The 27,728-nt window shown below is 44.2% G+C and overlaps 2 protein-coding genes across 2 annotated transcripts in view; one reads left to right on the forward strand and one right to left on the reverse strand.

Moving 5' to 3' along the window:
• LOC143184540 (uncharacterized) overlaps positions 1-27,728 on the forward strand; it is an 83,797-nt gene that overhangs the window by 55,435 nt on the left and 634 nt on the right. The window contains exons 4-14 of the mRNA XM_076386857.1: positions 15,601-15,737; positions 17,094-17,382; positions 18,452-18,720; positions 19,775-19,933; positions 20,617-20,811; positions 21,326-21,714; positions 22,184-22,417; positions 24,482-24,661; positions 25,833-25,980; positions 26,819-27,088; positions 27,298-27,632. Of these exons, the coding sequence (XP_076242972.1) occupies positions 15,601-15,737; positions 17,094-17,382; positions 18,452-18,720; positions 19,775-19,933; positions 20,617-20,811; positions 21,326-21,714; positions 22,184-22,417; positions 24,482-24,661; positions 25,833-25,980; positions 26,819-27,088; positions 27,298-27,632 (2,605 nt within the window). The remainder of the gene's footprint in view (positions 1-15,600; positions 15,738-17,093; positions 17,383-18,451; positions 18,721-19,774; positions 19,934-20,616; positions 20,812-21,325; positions 21,715-22,183; positions 22,418-24,481; positions 24,662-25,832; positions 25,981-26,818; positions 27,089-27,297; positions 27,633-27,728) is intronic.
• LOC143184765 (uncharacterized) lies at positions 5,294-7,679 on the reverse strand. Its single transcript, XM_076387222.1, is given in 7 exon segments — positions 5,294-5,371; positions 5,404-5,558; positions 5,638-6,291; positions 6,656-6,824; positions 6,890-7,165; positions 7,238-7,417; positions 7,419-7,679. Coding segments are annotated over 7 exon segments (1,773 nt in total).

Raw genomic sequence — 27,728 nt, forward strand, 5'->3', positions numbered from 1 at the left:
AGACCCTCTCAGGACTTTTATTTCGCGAGGGCTTTCCCCGAGCACCGCGAACTCGTGTGCCTCGCCTGTGATTTCGGCGGAAACGCCGAGAAAGAGCTGGAAATCGAGTTACCCGCGCGTACAGCTGGGGAATCGATCTTTCCTGCGTGGAGACGCGAAGGGAGAAACACGGGGTATGTTTGGTTGATCGACCCTTCTGAAGAAGCTGAACCTCTGTGCAAGGGAAGACGAAGATTGTATCTGGAGCAAGTGTTTTGGTGATAGGACTGTTTTGTATTTTTGTGAGGGGTAGTATTGAGTATGTATGTAATAGGAATATATTTAAATAATGGAAGAAGGAAATAGTGGATAATAGGAGAGTAATATCTGTATTAGGCAATGATAGATAGTATAGAAAAGTGATACTAGAATTCGAGTTATTTTTTTATTTTATGCCAATATGGGGGATACCCCCGTACCAATATACAAAAAATCAGAAAAATATGAAAGATAGAATACAGATGTGATACATACTAAACTAGTTCTGAGACAATTTTATTCTTCTAAAACCTTGTAATAATATGCTAAGGCCAAATATTAGCTATAATACAATTACCACAAAATAAATAATATAGTGTATAGTTGCAATTTAACGCAGAAAAGGGTTAGATAACATCCCACAATTACTGAAAAATATTCTAAAAATTCACTTCAGGAAAGCAGTCATTGAGGGGTCGAACAAATCCAAGTCCCATCCTTCTCAAACGTGGCACACAAACCCAGCTCGCTAAAGGAAAAATCTTTGAATTCTCGTGAGATGGGTACGGTGAGTGTCGAAGGAGAAATTGATTTTCAAAAATAGGGTGCGACAGCAGCTCTGACGGAATCGGTCCATTTGTAAAGAACAGTAGTATTCCCCTTACTCAGGCCTGCCATCGACAGACCGTGATAAAATAGAGCAGTTTGCTTCGGAGGAAAAACGTTCTCCTGGATCCTTTAATTTTCGTGATTTATCCGGCAGTTGGTGGAAAAGGATCCCCAGCCAAGGCTCGGGATTTAACGTTGTCTTACGTCGATCATTCCAACGCAGCTCCTGGATAAAGACTTCGATCATTACAGAGAGCTTCGAGATAAATTGAATCCCCAGAAGCTTGGCAAGACAAGTCCCTTTCCAAATTGAAAAACAAATTTCGACTCTGGTCGAATCTGGAGGAAGGAGAAAGAGTTTGCGTTTGCTGAAAGTTTCGGTAACTCTATGAACAGCTTCTTCAATTAAACGTACAACTTTTTACGCGCTGGCTGGAGGAGGAGCCCGAGGGAAGTTTTGTCTCGCGGCGCGGAGACTGTCGCGCGTTAAGGAAAAATATTTGCTTGTTTGCGCCGCTCGTCGTCGACAGAGGAGCAGACGGAAAAATTAACGACTGGGGGAACTCTGAAGCGGAAACGCGGGGGTGGGTGGCGAGGATAGAAAATACGCGACAAGTCTCGTATAGCTTTTCGATTGTGAGGCTGTAGTCGTTCTATAAGCTGGAGCACGAGGCAACTCGCGACGTAATCGGTGCGCTAATAGTGAAATAATCGTGTGAACATTGCAGAGGGGGTGGTTCGACTACGTGCAGGATACCAGCGATGAATCATCGTTATCGCGAAGAAATTTACAAGGGAACGAGCGCAGTCACGACCGCAAATAAATCTAGCCAGCGTTTACACGCATCCTCGCGCAAACCCAGCACATAACTTAGGTTAATTACGAGGTGCATGGGTCACGTCGCGCCATTAGAGGTCTGCTTTGAGGGAAGTGGAAGGTATGGGGGTGGAGACAAGGGAAAAATTAGAGGAAAGTGTTCCTTGGGTAGCACTTCATTCGAGGCACGAATACCTGGCGAACAAATTTTTTAGAGAATATTCAATTCAGGAACGACAAAGTAGAGGCTTTGCCGTTTTAAATGAGTCCAGGCTCGTCTCCCTACGATTTTTTTTGGCGGAGATACAGCAGCTCAAACATTAGTGATTTTTTCGAGTTTTGGATCACTGCGTGATTCCGAGGCTTGGAGCTCATTTTTCATTCAGAGAGCGATAACTCGGCGAAAAAAAATCGCAGAGCGCTCGTTTTGGTCTCATTTGAAAGGGGATGGTTCCAATTTTAATTTACCCTGAAGAGAAGTTGCGAAAAAAATTTATCAAGTTCCTGGCAATCGTCTGAAGTTAGAAAACATTCAGGGAAAAACTAACCTCTCTTTCTCGACGTGTCGTGGAATTAAACATTTTTTTCGGACAAATTCAATTCAGGGATGCATAAATAGAGGCTTTGCACTTTAGAATGAGACCAGGCTCACTTCCCTGCGATTTTTTTTGGCGGAGATACAGCAGCTCAAAAATTAGTGATTTTTTCGATCTCTGGATCATCACGTCATTCTGGACCTGGTGGTCCATTTTTCACTGAAAGTGCTGTAACTCGGCGAAAAAAAATCGTAGATCAATTTTTAAGGTCTCATTAGAAAGAAGAGACTTCATTCTTGAAATGTACTGCATAATTAGACGCGAAAAAAATTTATCATATTCCGTACAATAGTTTGAAGTTGAAAGATATTTGAGGAGAAAACCACCCTCTCTTTTTCGCTCCGCGGCAAAGTATACAAGGGGCTCTGGGAAAATTGAATTGGGGGATGAGAAAGTAGACACTTTACTCTTCCAAATACGCTTAGACTCGCTCCTGTACAATTTTTTTTCTCAAAATTACAGCAGTTCAAATTTCGATAAGTTTTTACAGTACTGCAAATGTATTTCCAAACCATTTCTCCAATAACCCAAACGATCTAGCTATTTCCAACAGTTTCCGCATTAATCTCTATGAAATTTTCACAAGCTGATGCGCGTGGGACATGCATCCCTCGGTTCCTCAGAAATTGATTCCTCCGGAATCCCTCGAACGAGCGATCGAAACGACTGCACAGGCATCGCATGGTCGTTTTCGAGGGAACATCCTCGAGCTGACTCAGTGACTAGATCCCCACTTTTATACTGCGATCGTAATTCAACGGGCGAGTCGTAAAACGCTCCACGGGCGACCTGATTCAGACGTTACGCTGCCACCGTTTTTATTACTTAATGCTGCTGCTGCTGGCCCGTAAAAAAGCGCGCTGATAAAACACCGACGACGTCGCAAGATCCGATGAACCCTCACGAGCCTCCGCGTGAAACGGCAACCCCAGCAGGGGCTGATGGACTTCCTGCACCCTGCATCGAGCTGGCCAGAGGCTTGCCGACGAGCAGCTCGAATTCTGGTCACGTATCCAGGCGACCAGTCTCGAGGTCCAGCAGAAATGAGATAGAAATCTGGTAGTGGACCGGAAGAACGAGTGTCAGCGGAATTGTCGAAGGAGAAATTGCAGGGAATGTGTCTTCTAGTACCTCTGAAGCTTTGGCTTAGAGTGTCACTTGTATTTGTCTTTCGTGAGCCAGGGAAGAATTTGATGGAGAAGGCAATCCTCGAATGAAATGTGCTAGGTATTTTAGAATCGGAGGGACTGGTAAGGGGAAAGATAGTGATTCTATAGAGCTTACAATTTTGGAGACATTTTACTTCTTGTCTTGTAAGGTAAATGTCCCAGCACCTGGATACTTACGGTAATTTTATTTCATTTTAATCTTAGATTCTTATGTATCTAATAAAAAAAATACCTAGAGAATAAAAATGTATCATGAAATAGAATATTGAGCTATTGAAATGAAACTCAAGTAGCGAGACATACATTTTTAGGCTTTACTTACTGAGACATATATCTTATGTGTCCAGTTATTGGGATATTTATGTTATTACTCTTAAAATGAAAGCAATTAGAGAAAGGCTGAAGAGAAAGAAATGAAAATTAGTTTTAAAGTTAAGCTATCCTTTGGACCATATTCTGATAGCATTTCAGATAGAAATTAAAAAAGTTGTGTATATTAGTTTATAATAAATTCGAGAACCAGCAAGTGGAGGATTAAACTCTTGAGAGGTGCACAGAGAGAAGGGTAAGCTTCTGCTTCACAGTAGATTGAGTCAGTGGTCAGACTACGAGAGTTCTCCTATGCTCCTCGACCGAAGCCTGCAATTCAATTTTCTCCCTTCTCGAAAACGAAACACGAAGAAAGAAGTTTATTCTATATTCTGAACTAACTTTCTTTTTTTCATCTAGAATCGCCATCTTTTCCTTTCACCATCGATTACGAAACACTCTGCACATTAATAGATAGAAGAGTTTGCTCGACGAAATTGAATGCTTTCGACTTTCTTCCATCTCCCTTTTTATTAACTTCTTCGATCCATTTTTGCAAGGAAATAGAAAAGTTAAGAAGTCGATTCGATATATCGCGATTGGCGGGTTGGTCTTCTAAAGAGTATTCATAAAAGGAAGTCGCCTTCGAGGAAAGTTACGATAGGCAATAATAAACTTTCGTATTCTTCCTGCGGCCCGAATGAATTCCTCCCTCCACCGAGTTAATTTCTATCAATTATACCAGTTAAAGTAATTAAACGAGAGAAGAAGGGAGTAGGAGGTAGCAGGATATCGAGTTTTATTGAGAAGTTACCTATTGCCCAGTGTATTCTGCGCACGTTTGTCGAACTTAGCGCAGGAAATGAAAAACGAGAGGACAGACAATTTATTTCGAAGTTTCTTCTAGTTCAATCGAAGTTTCGATCCTATTCCACTCCATGGGCCGAACATATCTCCTATACATAGACGCAGTGATCAAATATCTTTCCTTTTAGTACCCTTGCGTCGATAAAAATGATCGACTTAAACTCTGTCGCGCAATTCCTCGCTCTCCTAAATAATTCATAAACATTCAGACGCAGATTAAATGTCGGTAGCGATGGTCATTAAAGGGTGGCGCACAAAGGGGCGCGCTTTAAAGGACCTACTTCCCAGTCGTCGAGCTGAGTGCTCTTCCTTTCTCCTTTTCCTCTCTTTGTTCCTCTCCTCCTTCCACAGTCACCCTTTTTTCTTTCCTCCTGCATCATTCGTGCTTCCTTCTGGTTTCTTAGAGTGGAAGCGAGCAGCCAACTACCCCGCCGACAGAAATTGCTCTAGCGAGCGTTCGCCTCGAAGCACGCGTAATTCTGCGCTAAATATTACTTAGACTCCCGAACGAAAATGAACGACCAGTCGAGCGAAATTAAGCGTCTTCAGAGCTTGAGAGGGTAGGTCACACACATGCACAGAAAAGAAGAATCATTTTTCCTCCGAACAGACTTTTATGAGATACGTAACTTTACATCTTCGAGTATTTAACGATAAAAAAAGTAGAAAATCTCCTGGAGTAATGGACCTTAGAAGAGATTCCGGTTCATGTTCCCCTTGAGAATGTTACTGAAGTCAAATTCTGTAAGAAAAAGAGTTATAGAATCCTGCAAAGGGCAATGCATATTCAAAAAAAGACTCCATAATTACGTGGAAAATTCTGTGGCTTGCTAGTCGACGGTAGATTCGCATTTTCGTGCTCCTCTGGATTAGCTTCAAGGTTCCTTATAGGCGTCACGTTGGAGTACTCACAGAACTCGTGAACAGACCCTCCATACAGTGATACCTGGTCGACTGAGGCAATTAACGAGAAAAAGGATGAGAAAATCGAGACCCTTTTGTCAGACTCGAGCGATGGTGGAGACAGGAATACCTTTCAGGTCAGCCAAGTTATTGTCCACGCAGAAACTGAAGTTGCTGTTGTCGGAGTAGTTGTAGTGACCCGACGTGAACATATTAGAGGGATTAGGGTTCGCTGGCTTGGCTATCGGCGACAGGTTGTAACGAACCGATTCGATGTTCGTGATCTTCGGCCTGGGTGATGGACCAGCCAACTGGCTCCTCTTTCCCTGCGATCGAGAGCCTTTCAACGAGGCCGCTGGCGAGGCTCTGGCCTTATCCTCCTCGCTAATCAGCTTCATCCTCTTCGAGGGGGGATCTCGACCCTGCTCCACGCGATCTTCACCCCCTTCGACCGTTTGCTTATCTTCGTGAACGCTCGACCGACACAAGGCCTCCTCCGACCGTTCTTGATCCACTTCCTCCTCATCTCGGTGCTCCACTTCTTCGAGCGGACCACCGATCACTTCCGGTTCCACGTTCTCGTCTGGCTCGCTGGCTGCCTCCTCGCGCTCCATTTCCTCTTGGTCCTGCTCGGGGGAAGGACTATTATCATCGATCGCTGTGCTCGAGCTCCGCTCCTTCCTGATCGTGAGATCGTGATCCTGATTTCTGGGACGCTTTCCAATGGCGGTGTCCTCGGCGCTGCACATTTCTTCTAGGGTTATGGTGTCCACCGATAGAGTATCTGAGTTTGAGTTTTAATTATATTAGGAATTGTAGTAAAAATTAGATCTTTAACTGTAAAGGAAAGTGACTTGTATCGTGTTTTAAGAGAATTTGAATGAAGACCTTAGTTGTGGTGTAGAATGTAGAATTTGTAGGTTTAGAAAGAGGAATGAGGGCATCGAAAGAGTTTCTGTACTATGAAATAAGAGTTTAAGAAGGTGAATTGAATACGAGTCCATAAGGCTAGATGAGAATTGGAGCTGAAAACTTTAAACTTTTGCCTTGCAGTCACAGATTAAGGAAACTAAGGAGTAAAGCAAGTGCCTCTTATTTCCTTAAATTAGAAAATTATTCATTTAGATTCCATTTCAGCAGGTATGTACCTATAGAATTCTCATAATTCCTCTTCCAGCCCTCCAGGAAACTCGTTTTGGGTTTATTTCCATAAATTCCGCGCACGTACGAGAAATTAATCTTAGGTGGCGGCATTTCCAACAGTTTCAAAGCGCGTGCCTTTCGCTCCTCTTCTTTCATCTTCATTCGTCTCGCCAGCTATATTGAGAAACAACAATTAGTAATGAAATTACTATAAAAATATTAGAAAATACAAAAACTGCCTCTTTGTCAATAGCATTTAATTCTTCTTTGCGATGAGCAATGGTTTTATTCAAATCCTGCAGGGTCTGTCGAAGTTGCGCGTTGTTTGAAACTGCGCGCGCCAGCTCGACGATCTTCTCGCGCAGGCGCAGCCAGGTCACGTGGTCACTCTGCTTTAATATCTTCTCGAGCTCTTCAATTTTGTGCGCGACTACCATTCCATCAACGAGTAGCCTCTCCAGTTTTATTCTGGCTTCCTGTCGCACCTTCGCCAGTGGATATTCCTCGTACTTGGCCTGGGTAAGAAATTCTTTAATTAAATTTTCAGATATTGTTTTACATTAAAGTAATCTAACCCCATTACGTACACGATATGTCTTCCATGTAACCTCATATTCTTTAAGGATATTTTCATGTCTCTCGCGCTCCTGCTCTATTATTTTGTAATCATTATCCAAATTGAGCTTCACTAACCCGATTTTCTCGAAAATTTCATTAATCTGTCTGTTCTGTCTATGGAAAAATATAGTAAATTGATTAGAAGTCACTATCTAGGCTTTTTATATTTATTTTATAATGAATATACTTGTTCAAGGAGTCTGTCAGGATCAAACTATTCTCCTGAGAATTTCGAATTTTCTCTTTTATTTCCTTCCTCGTTTGCAACTGCAGCTGCACCTTGCCCTTGTAATCTTTTATCTCATTCTCGAGGCTCTTCAGCGTATTATTCGCCGTCTCGATTTCCACGCGCAGACAAGTTTCTAACATATTCATGAACTGAGGATCATCGCAACTGACTTCGTCTTCCATACTCATTTCGCTTTGTAATTTTGAACAGCACGCTAGACTTGTTTAACTCTAGGAGCCAGGCGTCCTTATTAGAGACGCTTTCTCTTATTGGCTCAAGCTGAGCGTCATAACAAAGGGCGCGAAATTTGAATGACTGTCGAGTATCCAAACTTTGTAAGTCTAAAATATGAGTCCAGATTTTTGAAAAGTCTTACTTTTTTAGTCTTTAGAGAATTAGCGTTATTTTGATTGAAATTCAACATATTTTCACAAAAAATTAACTGCTGCTCACAATCTACTTACAAGTTACAACATATTACACAATTCTTTGAACCTTAAAGTTCAGTTTCTGTCAAAAAACTCGTCATAAGAATCATCTTTGTTCCCAAGGAATATGAGAGTGGCGAAGAAGGAGTAGGTTCGCGATTCGTATTAAATAAATCAGGGTGTGCTGTATTTAAAGGAGACGTACCGCGAAGGTAACCATTTTGTTCAGTTAATGGTGCTAGCGGGGGTTGTTTTTGTGCTGTGGCAAGAATGAGCACCGCCTTCAGCTTCTTGCTTCTACCTTTCAACCAACGACGACCGAGCCCAGGCATTCGACACGATTTAGAAGTTTCGCCGGTGTTCTGCTGGCGTCGACGACGACAGAGACGGCGCTGCGGGTCTTTTTCCTATCGCGAAATACGACGAGGATCGCGGCACCGCGACGAGTGGCTTCGTTTCCTCTCGAGTTCTCGATTCACGCGCCTCGTTAAGCGCCAACAAGTAGAATCCACCGCGCCTCGTGTCGCCGTTCGCCATACAATTTGCGGGGCCGCCTCTTTGAGTCGCGCCCCAGCTTCGCTGAATGCACTTCGAAACAGGAAGAATGGAATTTCAGCGGGAGAATTTATTTTTCAGTGTTTTCAAATCGTGGAAATCGATTCTGTTGAAGCTGATCGATCTGTGAATCCCTTGGCCGCTAAATTTTTGTATCGAAGGGGTTTTCAGTGCCAAAATAGAGAAATGTTCAGAACATATGAAAAATGTAGTCACAAACAGAAGCTAATTAAAGATTGGCTTCATCTTCCAGCAATCATAAAACGTCTATATTCACACACCAAGTGTAATCAATTCTATACTCTTCTACTTCAGAAATCTCAATACACTAGAAAAAATCAGAGTAATCGACACGTTCGTGCCAGAAGATCGTAAGTTAGAAACGAGTCGAAGTTTTTATCGACAGATACGTTACAAAGTGAAACAGTGTCGGCGTGTGTCGAGGGGAATGCATCCCCATGGAAATATATTTAAATTCATACGTGTCAGTTTATCCAGTGACGGGAGGATCGTGATCGGTTTAACCGGAAGTGGAACACGCGCCTCGTTTGTTCTCCCCCCGGCCAGGCGAGGCTATCGATTTTACAAACGAATAGAAAACAAAGGCGAAAAGAACTCGACCAATCGAATGAGGGTTATAAAAACGCAGCAAACGGCGTGTTTGCTGGGATATCTCGTCTCCTTTGAAACGCACGATTTCCCCCAGCAACTTTGGGAGAAAGGGTTCCAGAGGGTGGCGGGAAGACACCATCGGGGGTGAAAGGACGGAAGATGGGGTGGCAGCGACCGCGGACGTGTGCACGCATTTTTGTGCCGCAGAGAGTGGTGGATTTTCGCGTGGCAGACGGTCGCAACTGCGCACAATTTGCGACGCCGGCGTCGTCGACGGGTGCTCGACGCCTTTTCACCACAGGCCGACGGGAGAACGCATCGCTTTCAATGGGAACGCGCCCACAGGCTCGCTGCTTCCACCCCCTTCCTCCTTGTCTCGTCCTTTCTGTCGATCGCGACGACTCTTTATCCCGATCGTGGCGCGAAAAATGTATTTTTCTACCGTTTCTGAGGAACAGTGGAATACGCCTCTCGCGATTCATAGGTACATGCTTTATTGTTCGCCAGTGTCCTCAGTTTTGCAAATCGTTCTTCTACTATATTTATTAGTAAATTTCAATTTTACAATTTACTTGCCAAATTAAGGTGGAATTATTTAAAACCTGAATATAGAGTTTCAGATTTGAAAATTTGAAAATTCAAATATTTAAAAATTTGAAAATTTAAATATTTAAAAATTTGAAAATTTGAATATTTGAAAATTTTTAAATTTGAAATTGCTTGCGCTGGAGAAAAGACACACTGAGGTTCTCGAGCAACCCCACCTAGGTCCATTAAGGGTCCCAAAGAGCTTACAGCATTCATTTCCCAAGCACTCCCGAAACAAATTCGATAAGAGCCCACAGATTCTCGAGAATCTCCCAGATTCAATTCCAATTGCAATTTGTGCGGTGCGTTCGATCCCTGGGGAACGATAGTGGGAAAGAGCAGGGCGCATCCTTTTGAAAAGGGACGCTCGCGGCAGACCGCAGGGGTTGTTGCCGCCCCTGTGCCTGCAGCATCCTCCCGGCGTTTGTCCATTCCGCGGCTCATACTTTATTTCCATTTCTTTTTTTTCCTCCTGTTTTTTGCGCGGCTCGATCCTCGACAAAGTTGGCTCGCGCATTCGCCGCCGCTGGAAGTACGTGTTCGGACGTTTCAAACGTGAAGTGATCTCTGAATTCTCTTTTATCCATCGGCTGCGAGCCTCTGACTCGCTCCCCTCGATAAACGGACGAGCTCCTCCTCTCGTCGACAACGGAACAGCGGGCTCGCGCGACGCGTTAAAGTGACACGCTTTTCGGGACCTGTCGCCGAGGCTCGTCGAACGTTTCACGCGTTTCCAGTGTTCGATTCCTCTTTTGCTTGGTTTTCTTTCTTCGCAGTTACTGTTCCGAGACAGGTGAACGTCGACACGTTGACTGGCATGTGTTTCATTTAAAAATAAGAATATCTAGAGAGGTAACAACTCGAAAATTCTAATATATGAGTCTTTTAATAGGCTAGTGTTTGATATAGTTGTATATTTAGTGTTTAAGTATTCTGATAGTTGAACACTAATATTTCAGTATACGAAGACCTGAGTGTTTCAATACTTGAGTGTTCCAATAGGTACTTGAATGTTCCACTAGATACTTAAAGATTCCAATAGGTACTTAAGTATGTCAATATTTGAGTACTCGAATATTCAGAATTTAAAAATTTAGAATACTTACATACTTCCTCGCAATCACTGATTACCCATATCTCCATCTAAATCCCCCCAGATCATCTCCAAATGACCATTGTGAATGTATACGGCCAGTTCTTTTCCCTATGACCCTCTAGAACTGGCCCAACAGATCCCTCAATGGCAATACTATCCAAGCTTCCGACCAAGGGAAAGGGATCGTTGAAAGAGAACCAGACGAAAAATCGATCGGACATAGCAGAAGAAAAGGAGTCGAAAGATGCATAAGAGCACCGACCGCGATCAAACATACCCGCGAAATGACTTTCCTTCTCTATTCAAAGGGAAGCCGCAAAAAGCACTCCGGTTGATAGGCCGTTGATCGCACGGCAACCCTCCATTGGCTTCCCCCGTGCGCTGTCGGTACATCTCTCTTGCAAATTGATCCTCGGAGGAACGGGATTCAGCGGGAGGCCGCGGGATACTGACGCCATATTGGATGCATTCGTCGGTGAATTCAGGAGGGCCTCAAAAGGCATAGATCCACTTCGAGTTTCGAGAATTCCTATTATGGACCTAGACGATCTGCCCCTCGGTTTAAGGGGATCTTTTCTAGCTGAGAAGACGAAAAATAGGGACATTTTGAGAATTTCTTCCGAAGAAACCGTGAGAGTTTTCAATACGATGGTTTCCCTCACTTTTTTATTCACGTTTAGAGAATAATCAACAGTTTTTTCAGAGACAGAAATCTCTGCTTTTTGTTCCTGTTTAATTATGCAATATATCATTACATAACTTGACAATTTTTATTAGTGAATAAAACAGTGAGCGAAACCCTCGTATTAAAAAGTCTCACGGTTTCTTCTGAGCAAATTGTCAACGAGGTCTCTGTTTTTCGACCTCTCAGCCAGAAAGACCCCCTGAAAAGTCGACGCCGCCGTCTCGAGAACCCCGTCGTTCTTCTCTCCTCGTAATCGACCGTATGATAAATGACAAATGCGCTCGCCGCGCCGCGGGGAGTCCATATTTTATTGCGTAATAAAATATTAGCCCGCGGGGAAGTCGCGAGAGCTCGCCTGTCGAGGATTTATCACGAAGTTGCGCCAGCACTGGCTCCAGGAGTCGCTGCATGGAAACTGGGTCGGGAAGACGCGAACCAGGCTGGAATCCGAGGAAAATCAAGCTGGAGATAATCACACGGACGACCGAAAAACTCTGATTCGGGACACTGCTACAGAGGGTTATATTTTAGCAATCTGCTTGGCCGAAATTGTGGCAGCAAAGGAATGGGGATTTTTCTTGGATTTAGGAGCGATAGGAATTTTATACCAGCTTGACACTAGTTCCACTTGGAATCGCTGTTGTACTGCTTAGAAGATAACATTATATAGGCAAAAGGATTAGATATTTAGTGACATAAACAGGGAAGATAAAGTAAAGTATATTTATACTAGTAGTATAGCAAGAAAATGGACTAACAATTGTGCATATCTTCAAAACTATTGAATAACTATGATACGACTAGTATTTCTGTATACTATCTACTAAGTGACAACTAAAATTATTCTAAATGTCGACTTAGACCACTTCCATAATAACCTATTTATTACAACACATCTCTAGATCCCATTAATAGACCACCCCCTAAGAAATGAAAGAAAAACCACGCCCGTCCGTATCACCGAAAAATATCCCAAACTGCGTCCCTCATAAAAACGTCCACCTTAAAATTGTGGGACACAGCCATCCCCAGAATCGTAGCGCGAGATAACCGAAACGGCGAAGAAAAAGGGCAAACGTCGAGGGAAATAGGACAAGGCGAGAGAAAAGTGGCGCGAGGAGACAGACGCGGGAGGAATTATTAATCACGACGTTCCAGAAACGCTTCCCTGTTTTTGCCAGGGCGTCTGTGCGCCTGGCTGATGGCCGACCAGGGCTCGAGCAGTGACAAAAGCCCGCAATTCGTCAGTCTGCTCGCAGGCCGCAGGGATATAACAGGCAGACTCGGCGCGTCCTGCGTTGAAACGCGGCGAAGTAGTTGATGCCAGTCATTAGTCAGCCGCGGAGACGTTGCGCCCCGCGGGGGAGCCGGGAACTTTCGTAATTTGACGTAACAGATGCAACCAGGTTGAATTCGTAATGCTCGGGAACCGGCGCGTATCGGTTTCCGATACCGATCCTGGTCATTAAACCTAACGACGACGTATATTGAGTTACACCGCGCCAACCAGCCTCGATTTCCCTACCCGGGCCAACAACGCCTCGTGGAATCCTCTCGCGCCTATTTGCCCGAAGAATAACCATCTTCTCGACTCTTGATTTTCTGGGGGTTGGGGCCCTCGCCTCTCGCCCGCATCCAATTATTTCACGCTGTGCTTTCGTGTGGTCGAGGGGAGGATGGGGGTGGATGGAGGTGGTATCGTTCCCAGATAGCAGACGACGTCTTGGAGACTTCTATTTTCTGTCCATTTTGACGTCCTCAGCGTCTTACGATATGGTCTTACATTATAGAGTTTATAATGAGTTCTAGAGGGTTTAGGAGAAAGGAAAAGGAGTTTTATTTTTAGGGAGAGATTTTTGGAGGAAGAATATTGTCCAGTGGATTCGTTCAGAATTGTTAGACTATCGAGTTACATCGAGTTAAGGATGAAAAGAGGAAGATAGCCAGATTTCAGGCTAGCTATTAGCCTGGCAAACTTGGATTCTGATTAGGAGCGAGACCCCGATGCCTGTAAATGGCGTGCATTGTGCTCTCGATCCATTCACCCCCTTCCTCCCCAGTGGTCGTGCGCCCATCGACGTAGACTCGATCTCCATCGTATACGTCCGTGATGAGCCCTTGAAGCCCCACAATGAACTGGCATCGTAATCAAGCCGTTCTGTACAATGTGATTCTGCGCGAGGAGTGCATGCGATAGGAAGCCAAAGCAACTCGATCGTCGGCCACGTTTCGGTTTCCCACCGAACGCGATGAGAATGATCTCAACAATTAAAACCGAGGTGGTCTGGGTCTGGTCATATAATCAAGAGAGCTCCTTAAGTGCCTTGAACACTGTTGGTGATTTCTTAATAGGTTGCAGAATTTGTTTAGTTAAGTGTGGCAGCGGGTGATCATGTTTGAGGGCATAGGACAGTGATTTAATGCATGTAGGTATTACCTTTTCGAATATTTGAAAATTCAACCCCCAGGAAATTTGAATATTTGAAAATTCAACCCTCAAGAAAGTTGAATATTTGAAAATTCAACCCTCAGGAAATTTGAATATTTGAAAATTCAACCCTTTAAAAATTTGAATATTTGAACATTCAACCCCCAGGAAATTTGAATATTTGAAAATTCAACCCTTTAAAAATTTGAATATTTGAAAATTCAAACCTTTAAAAATTTGAATACTTGAAGCCTCAACTTCAAAATATTTGAATATTTAAAACCTTGAAATTCCCAAATCTTCAAACCCTCCAAGAAGCAATTAGCCCCACAAATCTACACCTGCAGCGAAGTTAATCACAAACCTTCTCCCTCCTCACCCCAAACAGAATCGTCCCACCATCGAATCATGGCTCTGAAAAACGTTGACGTGCTCGATCAATCAGTCCCTCCGAAGCTGGACGAGTTTCAAAAACGATACGGGTGTTTACGAGTGAATCAGCGTCGAGAGTCTCGATATCACCGCGACGCGACGATTACCCTCGATAAACGCGCGTGATCGATAGGTAGCCTGGCTAAACGCGTCCCCTGGACCCTCTCGTCGAGGTTTCCCCGATTGGACTCTGGTCGAGAGCCCAGTTTCCCCGCTTTCCAATTAAATTTGAACGAGGACAGAAGGGAAGACGGTTCCGCCAACTCGATTCGATTTCTTCCACGAAACAGCGAAACGATCCGGGAGGAAACCACCCAAGGGCATCGATAATTCATCGGACACTTCCCGTCGATTCTTCGCCTCGGCGTTCCCTCTGATCTGTTCCCGGGATCGGCTTCGATAATCCCCCTCCTCCGCCATCGATTCGTGATTACACGAGGCGCTTGACGTGGGGAAGATTTTTATTGGACTGTAACACAAACCGGCTCGATTTGATCCCCCTTACAGACGGGGGAAATAGGATTCGAAACGGTATTAGAAATTGGCACAATTTTCGATCCAATTTGAATTGGAGCTAGCGTTGGGGGCTCAGAAGATGTCAGCGGGGTGGCACAGCAGCAACAGGGATATTTAGTTAGTCTTAAGAAAATTAGTATTCATAGTTACACTATTCAATTAAGTACTTACACACAGATTAATACTTTTCAAGGCCATGTCTCATCTTTCAGATATCATTTTTAACAAGCTGCTGCCCACGCGGCATCGCGTGAGACACCTGTGTTTAGTTAAAGACGAGCTGCATGGCTGGCAGCTTCCAAATGAAGCGTCAGCTTCATCTCGGCATGGAACGTGTTAGAAAACTCCTTTCAGACAAAATTCAAAACAAAAAGACATTTTGTGAAGTGATCTGATAATAGTGATAGGTGTAACCAATTCAGCCAATAAACGAAATGCGTGTCTACCACCTTTATCTATTTTTCCACGGAAGCAATCAGATCCACAGACATCTGAGCTCCCGACAGTACTCGACGCCGAGGATATTTAGTCGAAGAATCGTCGCGTGCTCCGCGAAGGCAAGGTTCTTTTGATAAAGGGACAGACTAGCTTTTGCATCCCAGGCTGAAAGTGCTCATTCTTCTCTTCCCTTCGCGCCTCCCTTGCCCCCTCGCGTTAAAAGAAGAATTCCGATTTCAGGGTAGAGTAATACTTTTGATAGAGTACTGTTTCCCTTGAAAGATTGAGACTAAAAGGGCCCCCCTTTTGCTCTCCTCTGTCGCAGCTTGCAACAAAACGTACTACGGCGACGTGGGGAAAACGTACGACCTGGAGCTTCATCGACCGAAGGAGGACAAGGTGCCTTACTTTTGCAAGCTCACATTCAGCGCACCGGGAGGCGATCTCGGAGACATCGTGCAGGTAAATTTCAGGAAAAATCCTCCGATTCTGCCCTGAGTTTCTTCTTCATTCCCTTTCAGGAACCCATGAATTTGTGATAGTGTTTGGGGGACAGAGATCCAGCCATGATTTGATTATCTTTGTTTATTCAGAGGGGGAAACAGCCTTTAACTTGCACTATGTGTAGGTATACTTAAAATATAAAATTTGTAGAAAGAAGTAGGGATACGAGAATGAAAGTAATTTTAAGGCTTATAGCGAATGTAGATTCTCTTCTGTATTCTGTCTGCAGTGTGTTTGACGACACACATTTGACTCTACAGAATAGAGTAAGTCCTAAGTTAGACATTTGACGCAAATTTTAGGCCTTTCCTCAACAACCAATAATTCTAAAAGCAAGCCTCAAATTTAATTTTCTTATTTTTCATTTTCGTCTTATTTTGATATCTAGAATTATCCCCGTCATCAAACACCTTCTATAAAAATTACAAGAGCTTCTATACTTCACTAAATGAAAAATAAAAGGCAATGAAATAAAAGCAGAAGGTTCATAAAGACCAAGAGAAGTTAAAAGCTCGGCAAAGTATATGTGCTTGATTCTCCTAAAAAATGTTTCCATCGATGGCACCAAGCCAAAAGAGCCAGTCCACTAATTTGCACGGTTCTGCGAGGACTCCTTTAACCCTGGGCTCGTTTGAAGCGTGCGAGAATTCGGGTAAATTCGGGGGAGCACAGAGCGGCCCGCTAAAATGGCAACGAGAGGGAGCGCAGTTTCCCGTGGAAACAGCGCTCAACGAAAAAGGAAGAAAAAATCCTCCCAGAGAAGGACAAGAGGCTCGGTTGGCAGCGGTGGAATTTTTAATAACGCAAATTGCTAGGATTGCGCGGGCCCTACATGGAAAACCGCTCGAAAATAGCTTCTGTGCCCGAAAAGTTCCGTTTCGGGGAATGAAACTTCGCCAGCGCGATGCCAAATTATTTACGCGACTGTGTTCCGCGCTCCCGTTAAAGAAACCTCGACTGTTTCAAGGGAGCTAAGCGAAATGCAATCTACTAACTCTAGGGAGCATAATTGATAACCGAAATGAACAAAAAATTCAGCGAATGAAAATTATTCCCTGGACTAAAAGTTCTTTAATTACGAGTAACGAGAATTGTTCGATACGAGAGTAATTACGGGAACTTGAACGAACAGTTAATTACTGATAACGCAGTTCAGCGCTCGGTTCTCCCCTCTGCTGAATTAAAAAAAAAAATGTGAAAAACGAAAGGAAGCGATATGTTTTGAGGGAGGAGCAGAGTTTGCAATATTGTTCGAAGCGTTCGGTACGGTTAAAGGATTTTTCATCAACATTCCGCGTGTTCTTCTCGTTTCAGCTGACGTTCGACAGCTTCACTCTGGGGAAATTCGTGTCGTTCACGGAAGAGGGATGCCCCGACGGTTCCCTGCAAATATCGGAGGCCCAGCGGCCGGATGTTGGCGGTCTCTGGTGCGGGACGTCCTGGGGTCCCGCGATCTACTACAGCGAGACACCCACCGTCACCATCGCGCTGAAGCTCCTCAGGCTCAGCAAGGATCAGACGGGATTCAATTTCGACTTCAGGATGGCGTACAAGATGATCAGGAAGTCTGACGCCGTGGTGCGCTATGGGAATCCCTTCGTTGGTACGTGTACAGGCTGTGACAAATATGGGTTTCAATATGTTAAGAACTGCCAGAGGAGCACAAGTGTGAGCGACAAGAAATTCAATAGCTTCTCAATTCAGCTAACTCTTAACGTATTGAAGTGTCTGGAAGATGTTCGATATGTGACAGACATTTTAGAAAGTGATTCTACGTGTTAAAGTAATAGAAAAATTCAAAATAAGGGAATTAAGTTCGAGCCTTCATTAGGTACTGAGAGAAGGATTAAAGTTTGCAGGGATATGTGTCTGACTTGAGGCTTATTCTACTGCTGGTCTGCATTCGTCAGACCAGACGGAGTAATCTCAGTAGAATAAGGAAGTAAAATAAGACAAGTCAGACATATTATACGTACATTTTAGCATATATTGACAGATGAAATCCTAGATATTTTTTCAAGTAGAGTCACCTTCTAAAATGAAAAGTCTCATATATATCTACTTATTACACTTTGAATAAATCCAGAAGAATCCTTCTGCCTTCGTGGGATGGTTCTTCCACTTCTTTCTTTCGATTTTCTCTGAAATATTTAAGGAAACAGAATTTTCATAGAAAATTAGTAGCCTCTGTTTACTCACTTTACTTGCAACCTCCCATAAGTAGAACAGTCCATACTAGCACAGTCCAGGTCAACCGGGGGCTCATGTATCCTTTGCAAGAACACTTTGCCCAGCACATGTTGACCTCAAGTTTGACCATGTCTGTGTCCCACTTATTCTCTCGCAAGATACACACTTAAGCTATAATAATAACCCAAGATTATGGGGCAGAGCAAACTACCAAGAAATACAATGTTCCTCTAAACTCTGTTACGCTGCAAGTAGTACTAGTCAACCGAATCCCCTCCACCTCGATGAAAATCCCTCAAGTCCCCTTTATTGAAACATTCTCCAGCATAATCGATAAATCATATAATAACAATATTAACCCTCAGCCACTAGCATGGAGTTCGCTAGACTCCTGACTTAGTTACGTGAAACACCCTGTGTACAAATAAACTGAAATTATGAAATATTCATGACCGAGGGTTAACAAATGAATTCATTTTCAGGGATAACACACGCGACAGGGACGCCAGCGTCGACGGAGCCTACGACGTCCTCCTCGAGCGAGTACGCGAACAGCTCGATGGCGATGCCTGTGCAGATGGTGGAGCATCCAGCCACGACTACCAAGCCCAGCAACGAGCAATATCTCGGCGACCTGATATCCGGAACGTACTGTTCGCGCATATTCAGCGACTGCGACCGGAAGAAGTGCAGGCTGCAGTCGCCCAACTTTCCCGGATTGTATCCGCGCAATCTCACCTGCTACTACGCGGTGAGTAAGCCCCTAGGGATTCACGACTGAAAACTTTCGAGCGTGAGTGGCCGTAAACATGCGGTATCGAGGATGAACAACCGCGAGCCCCCGCCATTTTCGAGGTTTTTTAGTCGAGAAGTATTGCAGTTGCGTTGGACCGACGCGGTTCTTCGGCTCGGATGATAGCGCCAGGAAACTTCTTATTCGCTGCGGTTGAACTCCCGGGTGCAAAGGGTGGTAAAAATGTTGGATAGTCGTAAAAGAAGCGCTTTAAATGGCAGATAATGTTTGCAGTCGAAGCAATGAGGCGTTGAGGGAAAAACTGCAGACTTTTAGTGGACCTAAAGGGATTGAATAGAGTAGTTACTTGAGGATTGCAATTCTCTTGTGATCCTAGGCATATTGGAAGCTTGATTATCTGAGGAATATTTATGAGTTCTAGTGTCTAGGTTCTTCGATTATGAGTGATAATTTAATAGTTATTAGTCGTTTCGTATTTAACTTTTTTAGTGATACTATCGGCAGTGTGGGTCGTTTATCTTTATCAAAGACTTTTTTCCATGTTCTAGGCTTTCAAGAAATCTACAAAAATTCTCTATTACTTCTCACTATTTCTCAAAATTCCTCTGCCTTAAAATACCCAGATTGCTGAACAGTGATTAAATCCTTCAATCAGATAATCAGGGTTTTACCATACTTTTCACAAACAATTCTTCAGCGAATCCTCCCCTTCGTTACTTCCTCTCTAAGAGACCTCAAAGACACCGCAGGATTATAAATCTCGAGGCCATAACGATTCCCTTCCCCACAAGCTTGCTTTCAAATTTATATCCCCGTCAGAGAAAAGAATGAAACTCTCTGGAAAATGGGTCGGTTTCCGGTTGCTTGCGTAACCCTCGAACACCTCGAGTCGTTCAGCGAGTCTGCTCCTTCTGTATACGAAGGAATTGCCAGGGTAGGGGAGGAAAGAGGCTTCCTAGATGAAAATGGAAGCGGTTGTAGAACTCGGGGGCAATTTCTAGACGCAATTGCCAGGGGGACCCTCGTAGCACTTTAATCGCGTGTGATGCAGGTGAGGCAGCACGACGTGCCGCCAGGGAAACATGCCTTAATTTCGGTGAAACAGCCCCGCGGACAATTGGTCGCCATAAGGGCGAGCCAAGGCCACTCTAACCAGGCGGAGTCATCGCCGCGAGAGCTACGGCTGTGGAAGGATTGCGACGTGGTACAGGTACGCGAAAACTCTGGGAAAATTGGATTAGCTGGATCTGTGTATAAATTCGGTGGTGGCAGAGGCTAGGGGAAACGGTTGCACGTGACCGACCTACCGATAAAACCGAATTTCCTCGTTCGTTTGCATGCACAAGCCTGGCGATATTCTTAAATCGTACATCTTTTTTATGTGGACCTACTTCGTGAGTACATTGACTCGCATTAAAGGAGAACGCAGGTGTAAGGTAATTTTGGGAGAGATGGAACGTAGGGTGAGACACACTATTTTTTATTTTGGCGATTTTTGGCAAAAAGAAGAATAGGTTAATGTGATTTCAAGTAAGATGTAGACTGATGAAGAATAAATGTTAATCAAGATCTATATTTGTTATATTTTATTTTACTTAAACTATATTTAACTCTGTTTTCACTTATTTTTAAAGGCACGAACTAAAATGCGATACATCTCTCTCAAAGCTACCTTAACTAAATTTTATCCGAAAGTTGAGTCTACGTGCCTGGTTCAGGACGATAAGGAAAATTTGTTAAACAGACGCGAAAATCTATGAGCTCCCCCGTAGATCAGCCTTTGAAAGTTTTATGCGAGTGGAATAATTGAGCAACGTTTTCAATGGGAGCACAGGCATTCCTGTTTACTTGTATCGAAATTAGATAGGGAATTGTACGTATTCCACGTCGTAGGACTACGTGACTGTATACGACGGCTACACGACCCGTGATCCAGTGATCCTGAAATTCTGCGGGGGTGGAGAGCCTGTGCCAGAAGCGACCAGCAGCGGAACGGAGATCCTCGTCGAGTTCACCACGTCTCCTTACGGCACGTTCCTGCACCCGACGCCCCCGCACTCCCTCCACGGCTTTCAATTAGAAGTGCAAGTACGTGGTAATTCTCTTCAAACATTCAGAGAGGTGGAACAGCGTGCTTTACACCTAGACACCCGCCGGTTAAAGTACGGCCTGTTCATGGATCGCATTTAAATGGATGGCTCCAGTTTACGACCTCCATTTTTCAGGGAACGGGGAACACGCGTAGCCGAGAGAGAAAATTCACTGACTTTCGTGGGGAAATCAATCTTGCTTTCTCGTGGTTTCAATTAGGAACATTTTGGAACTCGAGTTGTGTTAAGGGAAAATAAAGCATCGGCCTTGGGCTTGAGAGACTTCAGTTTCTGTGAGCTGATCGTTGAATTAAGATCACGTATACAAAGTATGCTTTTTTAATTAGAATATAATTGTCGAGGTGGCGACTTATTTTAGAGTCAAATACTAGAAACTGAGAGTCTCCTTTTCACTGACCAAGGGGTGTGCTATTTGAAGCTTCAAAATTCAAGTGAATTCCCCTAAAAATGTCAGACTGACGAATTGCCAAACTCCAACCCCACAATTGCAGGTGAAATTCGTCGACGCAGAGTCTCCCACCTACGCCAAGAACAAGCACTGCGAGTTCTGGCTACAGGGCAACGGCGGCGGGGTGCTAGCCTCTCCCAGGCACTCTCTGCCAAGGAACAGCACCTGCCTGTACCATCTTCGAGGGGCTGGGCCCACGATGCCCAGCCCCACTCCGCCACGTCCTCTGCCAAAGTTCCCCGAGCAGAGGCCAGGCACAGTGTGGAGGAGGCCAGCCCCGAAGCCAGCGCAGCCACAGTTCCGTGTCTGGCTGTCGATCCTTAAATTCCACGTGGGCACAGGGCTGTCCAGCAGCGACGAGGACTGCTCGACGACTCTGATGGTGTGGGACGGAGAGATGATGCCGCTGTCCGAGTGCAACGACCTTGCCTGGTCTGTTTAACCGCCGTTTAATCGCTACCTAACAGTTGTCGCCTGGTAGACGCTTTTCTCGCGGATCGATAGCTCTGGGGTCAGTGATTGCTTGATAAGAACTCGTTGTCGATAGTTTATTAATTATTGACACGGTCTGGGGCGTCTGTGGCCTACTGGAACGAGATTTATATCATTTAGGGTATTTAGTATTGCTGTAGACAAATGGTATAATTAGTTGTAGAAATCTATAGACAGTATATCTTAAGAAAATTTAGCTGGTTCGAGAATTCTGATTTTAATGAAAGAGTATGTAGAGTGAGTGTATGTAGAGCATAGTGGATTCAGAACAATCTTTCTTCGTTGATGAGGAACATATCTAATATATAAAAAAAAGAGAAAACTTGGCGTGGCACGAGTTTATCTATCTTCCCAGTATATTAAAAAATATTGATGCCTTAATTCATAGCGTATATTGTTCCTCTTTCAGCGAGAAGGAGCACCAGAGGTTCACAGACAGGCCAAGCGGCTCTCGGCCCCTGGTCGCGCGTCCCGCTGGGAATACCACCCTCCTGGCCCGCTACTGCAAGGACAAGGTGCCCAAGACCTGCGACCACGCGATCCTGCAGAACACCAGTCGGCCATGCTCGCTCGGGGAGAGCTTCGTTTCCAGCGGGAGCAGTTTGACCATCGAGATGCGGATGGTCGAGTCGACGGCTCTCAGGCGAGTGTAACTCAATCGGGGGTGGCAGGGCGGGATGGAAAAAAGCGGTTTCCGTTTCAATTACAAGCCCTCTCGAACACGGCCCGCGTGCCGTTTCATCCCCCGTCCGCTCCGCGGTATCGATCGACCAGCCTCGCTGTTGTGTTCCCTCTCGAGCGCCGATGTAAAGAGATTTTCCCTGGGAAATGAGATTTCAGTGGCCCACCTAGCGACGCACCTTCGCAATTTGCACGCCTGCAGAGGGAAACTTTGATTTTCCAACCGTTTGGAGATCTAGCGTCGGGTCCAACGCTGCAGCCTCCGAAACCACCCACTAGCGATTAATTAAAGAGCTGAGGTGCCTGGGGACGAATCGAGACTCTTCCAATTTCGTCCCCCGGGGTCTCGGTTAATTCATGTATTCTGCACAGTGGGGGATTATTGATAAGGAGCTTTAGAGCTTCGAATATTGTACAGTGGATTTCTCTTTCAATGGTTTCTATATTTTTCTTAGTTAGAAAAGTGCAGAGTGATTCTAAACTTGTGGGACATTTTTGGAGGATAGATTCTAGACATAAAGTGGTTGATTTTTTAATTGTAAGCTATTTTATGTTATATATGGTGTGATACTTTCTTTAAGATTCATGACTATGTGCCAATAATTCATGAGGTCGGAATATCTCTGAGCCTAGCAAGACTTTAAAGAGGATAGCACACTGTGGATGAAAGTAATGGACTAGTGCTTTGGATAACATTGAATACAGAATAACTAAAAAACTAAACGTCTCTTTTCTTCAAAAGTGTCCCTTATTTGTATTATTTTTTTACAGATTCTATACCAGCGTTACACATATGTAACATATAGATAACGTATAGATTCTCAATTTTGTTAACACTGAAATTTTTCACAAATGCATAAAAATCCCCAGTCTTGTTACTAGCATTTTAATTTCGTGTCGCACCTGGTGCTTCAGTATATCTTAATCCACCCCTGATTCTGTCAATATATCTCCCACAATGAAGAGGCCACGGTTTCCTTCAGATTCGCCCCTGAAACTTGTGAATATAAATTCCGTGAAAATTTGCTGGTGACATCAACCCCGAATCGATACAGAACGTTACACAGGAAGAATGGCGGTGGTTTTGCTCTGACAGGTAGGAATACCATCCCCCTCCTCGTCTTTCTTCCCTTCTCTTCGATATCGGTTATTTACAAGAAACCGCTTCAGCTATAACAGAGAAATGGAAGTCAAGAACGACGCTGACTCCGCGAAATAAAAAATCATCGAAGCTCGGGGATCGTTAAAAGCGAATTCCAGTTAATTCCCATTTAATTAGCCGATTCGCTTCTTCTATCGAGACCTGCTCCAGCATCTCTGTCCCTTTCAATCGATCGCGATACGTACTCGAGCGGGGGATGCTCGTTACGCCTTTCGTTCGAACAATCGAGCTTATTAATTGAAAAATGTGTACCTCTCTGCTCGCTGAGCTGTTTCAATCGCTGTGAAATGGAAAACAGAGAGGAGGCAGACGTTTCATTAGAGATGCATCGGCTGATCCCTGGTTGCGTTCGGTTCACTGTATTAAATATAGAAGAGGAGAGATAAATAGGTACTCTGGCGCACAAAGAACGTTAATTCGGTACTTTTTTTTTTCTTCCCAGGACTTTTCCCTAGGCCATTTTTAGCCTTCCGTCGTTTCTAACGCGTGAAACACACTGAAAGTAGCCAATCAATCATCCGTGTAGATTTAGCAGCGCGTCGATGAGCGTCCCGCTCGATATTTCCGTAATTATCGCGGCAGGTTGTCGCCATCGCGTAAGGGGCCCCGCCAAAGGGGTTAGCTGCATTTTATTTTTCATAGAAGCCTCTGAGGACGCCCGGAGCGTGTTCAAGCGTGGAGCGCGAGCGCGTCGCATGGTCTAGTTAATCCCTTCCACTTGAAACGAGCCCCAGGATTTATTAACCCGTTAAAACCTCTGTAATTCCTCGCTCGAGAGATCCATTTGTTTCGTCGCGATAAATCAGCTCGCGATCGAAGGAATGGCGACGATTGCAAAAGTTTCACGAATTTCTCTTCTTCCAGGCCAGTGAATTTTCGCGCTCTCTATGAGTTCGTGGACCTGCACCAGGACGGAGACCCTTATGGAACGGGGCCCTGCTCGAGGGTCTTCTATAGCCGCAATCGGGATCATTACCCTGATCGCAGGTTCCAGGCACCCCGTGATATATTTCTGTACGGTCGCGGTGGAGCGAAAAATATAAGGTAAATCTGTGTGATGCGCTTCTGTACTCTGTATGAATCGATGAGTTGAGAGACAGAACAGGTATAAAATGAGATATTTTTAAATAATTTTAGATGTATGCCTGAAACCCAGGACCAATAAATGTTAAATATTAAGTCACAGGGGAAATAAATTGAATTACTGTACCCTGTTACATAGAAAACAAGTGAACTTAAGACATTCTGACTTTGGAATACAGTTATAGTCTCAAGATTATTTGAGAACAGCTACTGTTGAACTTGTACTGCTTTTCAACTTACCGATTGAATTGTACTCACGATGGATCGTTCTAGATACAGAGTTGGGTAACAGAGAATTTCATTAATGATTAAAAAACGACCCAAATAATTTAAGCAGCTCGCTAAAATTAGTTATCAGAGATCGAATTGCCAGTTATTGCATTTTAGATTTTGATTGAATCAGTAATATAATAATAATAGTACAGTGAATCTGTGGAATTCAGATTTAATACGCAATTGTAGAAGCAAATAATTTATTTACGTGTAGTTCATTCGCATATAGAGGATATTCGTCAACAGGTGTCCGAAATTTCGGAGTGACGAAATAGGATAAAACTCAAGAGTGACAAAATTGTTTTGTGGCTTCGTTTTAGAGTTATTAGCTATTGTAAAAACCTCTAAATAATTAATAACTTCCGAAACAAACCTCGAAACACAATTCCATCCATCTTTATGTTCATCCTATACCTTTTAGTACTTCCAATAAAGTATAACTTAAACATTCATCATACGACTACACAAAATTGAATTCACGATTTCCAATTACCCTAAATAATCACAAAGCAATCAATTACTACCCAACTCTGCCTCGATATAATCGCAGTTTGAGTTTGAGAATACCGGAAGTCGCTCCAGAATCGGCGCACGTCCGCTCGAAGGCGCGAGATAATCCAGTCGTGGCGTCCCGTGAGCGGCGAGGCGGACATAGCATGTCTGACATCAAAATCGCTTTGCCCTGTCGTCGATTAACGTAACCCCGACGAGCGGAGCGGTCGTGTTCGATTCTCGGCGCGCGTAATCTCTCTCGTGCCTCGCTATCGATCCAGGGATAGGCTAGGCTCCTTTGCGTGGCCGACCGGCCATGTAAATTCGATTAAGTGCTGAAAGTGCAGCCCACTGACGGATTTTCCAGCTGCGTGTACCGGTTCGAAGGCGAGCACGACGAGATCGTGAAGCTCAGGTTCAACAAGCTGCTGAACGGGAATCGCACCTGCCGCAGCGTCTCCAGCCAGGACTTCAATCGCCTCCTCTGCGTCGGCTCTCAGAACTTCTCTGTGAAGGTACCCCCTCAGTCTTTCTTCAGCCCATCGAGAGTCGCTTGAAGAAGCGACTGGAGCTTATAGATTCGGCAAATATGTATGTTCGCTGAACGTCGTTAATCAGGACGGGAATCCCCTTATCCAAAGTGTATCTAACAAGTTTCCAAGGAGGAAACCTCATTCGAGCTCGTGCTTCCTCGATAGCGACTTTCATTCTGAAGTTTCTATGCCATCGATAGTTTCCCCATTAACGTTTGGCCGGGCGTAATTAACGGAACCGCGTTTTCGAACGAAATCTCGTTCAAGATTTGCCCTTATAAATGGTGATCAATCGGGGCGGAGGAAACGATCGCCAGAACCGAAGATTAAAACTTTAGCGAAGGGCTATACTAAAATATTCCCTATCTTTTAAGAGGGTTTTGTGAAGGATAACTAGTTTCAATTTTTATCCTTGGATCAAAGGAAGCTCCTAAGCTCCACAGTAAATGTGACTTTTAAAGAAAACTATTAAAAAATCGAAAATAATTGTTTTCTGGAATAGATACAAAAATGTATTCTAGCGTATGAAAAATTTGGACCCCTTAAAGGATGAGATCCAGGGCTACAGCCCCATCCTCTAGGCTCCCTCTTTAATCCAAGCCTGACAGTGAGCGAATAAATCTAAAATTCCGATAACGACCGAGCAATTTCGTCGTCAGCTCGTTATCAACGCGGGGAATGTGTATCGGAATTTCGATGCGTGATTAGGGTAGGACGATCGAACGCTTTGTCACGTCTGTTTGATCCTCCGCGCATGAACTATGATAATCTGTACAATTTGGCTGTGATTAATTTAGAAATGACACGTCCGTATCCACAGGTGCTCGATCTGCCTTGGCAAAATGCGCCGCCTGTCCAAAGAGACTGCCTCTGCTCCAATCGATCCCTGCCTATCAACCTTAAGTCCACGTCTAATATTGTCGAAGTGCAATTTGTGGTGCTGACCATGGATGCCTTGGATGATTATAATAATCTGTTCTTTGAGGGCAGCTGGGACTTTGTCAAAGCCAACCCCTGTTTGCAGAAGCGCAGAGTTAAGGGACCCTCTGGGGAGATCAAGTACAAATCGCCTATCAATAATGACGAAGAGGTAAAAGCCCTTTTGATGTTAATTGTGAGTAGGGTACAGTAGAGAGAGATCTAATGAGGCTGTGAAGTCTGTGTGTTTGGGAGACTGCTGTGGCTTCATTTGCGATCTCTACTTTATAAGATCTCTATTTCCCAAGATCTCTACTTCCCAAGATCCCTGCAAACACTTGAAAAAATATTTCCAGTCAAATAATTCCTTTTCTTTTCCAGAAAAACTGTGAAAAACAGCCCTGGCTGATCGAACCAGGCCCCAACCAGTACCTGTACGTGAAGCTGCACGGGACTATAATGTCCAACTCGAGCAAGTGTGCAACCAAGAACCGTATCGTAGTGCACACAGGCGGTACAATACACGTATCAGTGTGTCCAAAGCCACTACCAGAGTACAGACACCACGTGGTGGAGGTATTCAGCGACGGCTGGGCCGTCAGCAGCAACGCCATGGTTCTGGCTCCAGGTGAGGACCCAGTCAGAACCATTGCAGTGGAATTTATCATCAAAGAGCCAGATACATACAGTGTCACGTGGCTCGAGCTCACCAGAAGGTAAAATATCATATTTCCTAAAGACTCAGCGAGTATCCTATTACTAGACTACCTAATCCCATTTCTGTAAATCTAAAACTCTTATAACTAACCTTA

The sequence above is a fragment of the Calliopsis andreniformis genome, chromosome 10 (genome assembly GCF_051401765.1).
Source record: "Calliopsis andreniformis isolate RMS-2024a chromosome 10, iyCalAndr_principal, whole genome shotgun sequence".
Taxonomy (NCBI): domain Eukaryota; kingdom Metazoa; phylum Arthropoda; class Insecta; order Hymenoptera; family Andrenidae; genus Calliopsis; species Calliopsis andreniformis.